This window comes from Rhea americana, unplaced genomic scaffold (assembly GCF_003343005.1).
Source record: "Rhea americana isolate MKP2758 unplaced genomic scaffold, rheAme1 scaffold_75, whole genome shotgun sequence".
NCBI classification, from domain to species: domain Eukaryota; kingdom Metazoa; phylum Chordata; class Aves; order Rheiformes; family Rheidae; genus Rhea; species Rhea americana.
In genome coordinates, this window is record NW_028186923.1 from 3,144,554 (window position 1) to 3,151,188 (window position 6,635).

Sequence of the window (6,635 nt, forward strand, 5' to 3'; positions counted from 1 at the left end):
TGAAAATAAGAGGAAAGCCTCCCATAACAGCAGTTAGCAAACCACCTAAAACATCTTCTCTACCAATACCTTCTCTGCTAGGCCTTCCTGCTAAGTGCAACTTTTCCCCCCTAAAGGCACAATAGTTGGCAAATTCATTAGCTTCCTACAGGCATCTGGCAAAATATGATGTGGTAGATGCTTCTTGCACAATATGTCATCTTTTCTCCTGAAGAATTGGATTATGGCTGTCAAGGAAGAGAAGAACATTCCAGACATCTGAAGAACTCCATCAGTACCAGTGTACACTTGGCTCAGAGTTGACATCTCTGGGGAGAAGAAATAAAAAGAATGATGTTGTTTGAACTGGGTGGTCTGACTAGTTTCCCTCATGCATGGTTCCCTGGCTGTAACTGGGGAAGGAGTTAAATACCTTGTAATAGGGTAAATTTTGATTTTCTTTCTTTTTATCTTTTAGGGTGAAACAAACTGAACTGTTTGACAGGTGGAAGAGCCTACAGATGTGCAAATGGGAGATGAATGTCACAGAAGCTAACTTATTCAAGTAAGAATGGTCCACATTAATAAGACTGAATAAAAATTACTTTAGTCTGATTTCAGCATATTGTGCCTTCACATTGATAGCAAGAGTAAGCACTATAACACTGCGACTGAAGGAAAACTGTCCATTTGAATAAATATCAACTTTTCTTACTTTCAAAAAAGTCAACAGCAAGGGTGAAAGAGAATTTTTGGAGCATATGGCACAGTCATCCCAGCAAAGGCAAAGAATTTGGTATGAGAAAGGCTTTTCTAGGTATGATTCACCTAGAAGGGAGGTTGGAGCCAGAAGTTAACGTTTACACCTCATGCATTTACCCACAGGCCTAACTATGGTGGTGTAAAATAGTAATGTCATTGTGACACTGAAAATTTGGCCTATAAAATTCTCAAATTTTATTTCTATACTGTATAAGTTTTTGCATAGCGTATTGACAGACCTTGTTTTTCAGTTCTCCTTTTTTTTTTCTTTTTAATGGCTTGTCAGTGATTACTCCTTGACTATCTTCAGATGCTTCTTCTAGTCTTCAGATACTGTTGTAGTTTGTTTCTGTAGTAGTTTATCATCCTTCGTATGATCTTCTCTTTGCTGGAGGTCTTCTATGGTCACTTTAAGATACAGCTTATAAAATTAGTCTTGTGAGACAGTAATAGAATGAAGTCAAAACAATATTTCGGTGTTGTATATTAGTATATTCGAGGGCTGTGTAGGCYGTATCATCCCCTAATGGGGATATGCAAGCTCCAGGGCAAAACCACRGCCTTTAAAAGTCTTTTGTAATCAAGGTGTGCTGTGGTCCACGTGGTCTGGCAAGTGGGTAGTGTCTTTAGGTATTGCTGTGTTTAAATCTCTCCCCTACCAGGCTTCTGGATCCCCAAATGAATACTTTAACCAAAGGTTTCTTGCCCAGTGCCTAGTGAATGATTATTGAAAGTGCAAGACCTCTAAAACAGAGAGAGCCTGATTCATTAGGATGGTTTCCCTAGGGTGTGGAAGAAGCTCAGCTTTGTAGGCTGGAGCAGAGCAGAGTTTGCACACGTATTTCCAGCAGCCTAGAGCAGTGCCAGTTAAAGAGATCTAATCATAGAATCAGTAAGGTTGGAAGGGACCTCTGGAGATCATCTAGTCCAACCCCCCTGCTCAGAGGGGGGTAATCTCTTCTAGCTTACTATCATTTTACTTCTCACACGATTAAAAAGGAGCTTTGTCAAAAAATGCCTTGTTAGCTGCAGTTCAGAGGTATTTTCAATACTAATTGCAACTCCKATAGCATGTTATCAGCTCCTTTTATTCATCTCTTTTTCATTTTACAGGTCTACTTTGTCAAGATGTTGTAATGCCCCTGCCTTTCTGTTTACTACCCAGAAAAATACTCCCTTGGGGACTAAGCTGAAGTATGAAGTGGATACTAGTGGAATCTTCCATATCAACCAAGAAATCTTCAAAATGTTTCCAAAGGTGCTTCATGCCTGTATCTATTTGCAGAATACTTGCTGTATTAGATAAAGTCCTATAGCCAAGCATTTAGAAATTCACTGTTTCGCATTTCTGCAAGCATCATTGCTTCTACTGTGAATATGTTTATTTTTCATGCAATATTCAAACTAGTTATCCTACTTTCTAGTGGTCATCTGCTCTAATATGATCTAGTATGTGTTTTTCTGGAGACTGTTATTGACTAAACAGCAAAGTGGCTAATGAAATAACTTGAATAAAATAGGCACTTACTGACCAAAACTTGTTAAGGTCTCATCTACATACATTAAGTTCAACATTAGGATAAGTCTATCTTTTTTTGGCATGACTATGTTATAATTCATATTCACAATGACAGACTGTTTTTAACTTTATTTCTGTTTGCAGCTTGTGTGTGAACAGGCTGCAGAAATCTTAATTTCATCATAAAGGTTATTCAAAACATTTTCAGCAAATAGTCCTTGACCTGACAACCATTCAAAGTGTAAATGTTACAGGCAATGGGCAAATGGGCTCAAATAGGTGTAATTGCATTCCCTCTTGTCTTACGAATGCTATGGAAGGATTCTGGGAAAAATCACCTAGAAATGTCATGCCACGATTGCATCTCCCTGTAGTTTGCAGTGTGAAATTATTGATAAAATATGTATGTACTGAAAGGAGTGCTCTCATACTTATATAAGCACACCTCTACATATTCATAAGATGTAGCTCATCTCAGTTTTGCGTCATAACCCTCTCACTCTAATGGCCCAGTTCTGTTCTCAGAGATGTGATTTTGCCCCATAGATTACAGAAGGATTCATCCTCTCTGAGCCTGAAAAGGTGCTTGACTAAAGGCTTTGGCACTGCTGGCAGAACAAGTATTAATTAATAATCATTAATGCTATTAGCACAGTTTGTGAGGAATGTGTAGCAAGCACTGGAATTTGAGCTAGATTCTGATAAATATCTGTAATATTCTGTCTAGTTTAGAGAGACCTCTTGGGTTTTGCAAGCTGCTCAAGAACTGTGTGCAGCCTTCTTAAAAGCAGGACATCAGCCTGAGAAGTGAGCAGCTTGCAGGCAGCTCAGAAGGCTACACCTGGGGTAAACTAATTTTATGGTTTATGCCCCCGTATGGAAATTAGAAAGAAAAGCAAGCCTCTAAAATTGCTTCTTCTATTATTAAGCCTGGACAAAAACAGATCATTGTTTTTTTCTGTCCAAATTAGTTGCCCATAGCATCTCTAATTGCAAAGAAAATAATCCCATCAGTTCATGTACATCATGGGAGTACTGCATGCCAGAACCAGTGTCAACTTCCTATGATTATTGCATCTGCAAGCTTTTTATCCAAGATGCAGCTGCACTAAAAAAAAAAAAAAAAAAAAAAAAAAAAAAAAAAAAAAAGGTGTAAAAAGCTCTCATTGCCTCTGTGTTTTAGGAGACTGACTGTTTCCTTGCTGTCATGTTGCAGGATATGCCGTACCACCGCTCCCAGTTTAAGAAATGTGCAGTGGTTGGGAATGGAGGAATTTTGAAGAACAGCAGATGTGGCCGGGAGATTGACAGTGCAGACTTTGTGTTTCGGTAATTACTACAACACCATTTCTTTCATCTATTTTAACAACAAATAAAGGATTGCAAAGCTATTCTCCCTCATACTGAAACATGGGATTTGCCAAATTGACCAAATCAATAAGTCTCCTTCTTSTGCAAAATGAAATGTTTCAAAAATACACCCCACTGTAGAACATATATTTAAAAATGGTTCTTTGAGGGCTTATTCATCCTTAGCTCCACTTGATTAATCGTTGAATTATGTCACAAAGTTTAATGTCCTTATTCAGCTTGTCCTGTTGTTCAGGTTGTGGATTTATCATTGCATGGACATTAGCCTGGGAGCGGTACCATGTGAACATGGCTATATTTTCCCAGGGCATTTTTCTCCTCTTCTGTGTGGTACAGAGCTAGGCCAGACCTTAATAACTTGGTTCTGGTGCAGCACACATGCTTTGAACCTGTATTTCTGAAATGATGCTGTCACTTTTGTTGCTATTTACTAAATCAGGTTCAGCATCATACCTTTCTGTAGCTGGCAGTATAAATGCAGGGTCGGGAGGACACTAGCTCCATGGACTGAGAAAAAGCTGGAAGATCATAGAGGGTGTCTCCATACTATAGTTCCCAAATGCAGTAAGACTGATTAGCTCAGATAAGGAAGAGCATGGCTGCAGAAAGCCAGCTGAATACCGCCATTGTCTGTTATGCTAATCAGCCCTGAGACTCCATGGTTTTCSGAGACACCCAAGTGGCTTTAAAGGTTGGATGTCTTTCTGCTGTTCTTCCCACCATATCCGGTATTATCCAGATTTTGTGTTGTCTGCGGTGTCCCATTTGTGTCACCAGATTATGGAATTTTATCATCTTTAATATATACAGGAAAGATGCTGTTATTATTCATATGGATGTCTAATCCATCTCTGAAATCTGTTAAGCTCTTTGCCTGGGTCATGGCATATGACAGTCTGCTCATAGGTTCATGATGTGTTTTATAAAAAAYGAAAAACCTTTTACTTCTGTTGGCYGATGTTCTGACCTTAGGTACATTGCTGCAAGTCTAGACATTCATGTATGTCATGCATGTAACTGTACATACATGAACGAATCTATCTGATTTCATACTAGAAAAATCAGRTCAGAATTTGGCCCATTACTTGCTTAATTTAATTTGGCATCAAATGAGAAATAAGAATGTTTTATAGGTCCTTCCTTCACTATTAATATTTTCAGAGCCTTTGTGTCCACCTCTGGGGCCCTCTTTATATAAAGCTAGTGTCCTAATTTTAATCTGTAGGACAGTCCAGGCTTGACATAATCTACTTTGGTTTAAAAGCATAGCATAAATTATACACATAGTAGATTCCCTTCTACTATGCTGGACCACAACTATCAATGTGGTTGAAATGAAAGGTGCATTTTGTCACACATGGTGGTGACAAACTGTTGGGAAGCATCATATTGGTTGCTGACAAAATGATTCTTTAAAATGCTTCAGAAACAGTCTGAAGAGCACAGCTAAATTTGTTGATACTTTCAGGGTGCTTGTATAAGCCTTTTAATATTGACAGGAACCTTGTGGTTAGTAGGATGCAGCCAAGATTTTTCCGTAAAACAAATTCTGTTAGCAATTAATTATATTGCAATAGAATATATAAAATGCATACACAGAAGTTGCACTTACTTGTTGTTATTGCCTGTCTCCATCTACTGGCCAGAGTGGAGATTTATGGTGAAACGTTAGGTACATTTGGAGGCACAACWGCTCTATTTGCATGGATGAGTTTTTTAAGTCCTAACCCAAAAATACAGTTTATGCAGATTGTATAATTTTTATAATAAATTATCACTTTCAACGAATTTACCCTTTCTTAATCCTGTCATGAGTTGAGYGTTTAACCAACATTGATGCTTAATATTTGAAAACCTTTTTTAAATATAATCTGATGAATCCAGTGCCTGGTACTAGGTGTAACTAAGGACCTTGAAAGGATGTTGCATGAACTAGCAGAGAAAAGTAGTGGAAATAACTTTGCCTGTGAGAAGGACAGGTGATTTAAAAAAAATTCTCTGACCTAATAAAGAGGGACTTGCTGAGAGGTAGATGTGAATCTCCTGAGTCTGAGAAAGAGGATTTTGAAGGATTTTTATGTCTTTCTCCGCTCCCCTCCTCTCCTCCTCCCAGTGATGGAGGAATTATATTTTAAGGGCTGGGAGCCAAACTGTAATATTTTGAAATGAATTGCTTACTCTAAGTGTCTTCATGGTTCTCCAGTGATCATCCCTGATGAAAAGTAYTGAGGTGTTTGGGAATTAAGCATGGTAGTATTTTTGAGATGTGCAATTCAGGTGTCTAAGCAGTGGTGGCTTTTATTGTGGCTTGTAGGAGCACTTCAAAAGGTTTTGAAAATTTCAGCTGAAGTCTAACACTAGTTTGAACTGAGTGGAAGACCAGCAGCAAGGCCACTTGTGTTGCTCTCCTTGTTCGTCTGCTGATTGTGCATGCTGAAGATATTTTTTAATCCATGTTTCCTATGAAAGCGGAGCTTGTGCGATCACTTCTGTGCATTTTGATTACTTCAGCATCTCYTCAGGGATGCTCTAAATTTTGTAAGATGATGTATCTGAGCCAGGGCCAAGGTCAGAGTTTGCAAACGTTCACAAGTTTGTTCCTAACAACACTGACATCCTTTGGCAAAGCTGTACAATCAGAATTGCAGCTTTCACACTGTGCAAGGGAGACTTGCGGAAAAGGAGGGAAGCAGATTCTTTTGGTTTAATTAGGGAACTGGACCAGTTTAGTTCTTGTGGAACATTTCACATAAATTCACTAGGTTGAGGAAGTCTTTGATTTCAGAGGTTGCTTGTATTTGGGGTTTCTTCCCAGCTTTTCTTGGAGTAAATTACCAAATTAAATAGTTGAATTGCTCTTACAGAAGCAAAATGAGTGAATGTTAGCTACATCTGCAAAATGGTCTGCTTTGACAGACTCAGGGAGGAATGGTGGTCTTCTTACAGCCCCTAAGACTCATAGAATCATAGAATAAGTAAGGTTGGAAGGGACCTCTGGAGATCA

At 38.6% G+C, this 6,635-nt stretch overlaps 1 protein-coding gene across 3 annotated transcripts in view; it reads left to right on the top strand.

Moving 5' to 3' along the window:
• ST8SIA5 (ST8 alpha-N-acetyl-neuraminide alpha-2,8-sialyltransferase 5) overlaps window positions 1-6,635 on the top strand; it is a 74,521-nt gene that overhangs the window by 56,694 nt on the left and 11,192 nt on the right. For all 3 annotated transcript variants that reach the window (XM_085322159.1, XM_085322158.1, XM_085322160.1), the window contains 3 exons: window positions 458-544; window positions 1,855-1,999; window positions 3,477-3,589. In XM_085322159.1, the coding sequence (XP_085178285.1) occupies window positions 458-544; window positions 1,855-1,999; window positions 3,477-3,589 (345 nt within the window). The remainder of the gene's footprint in view (window positions 1-457; window positions 545-1,854; window positions 2,000-3,476; window positions 3,590-6,635) is intronic.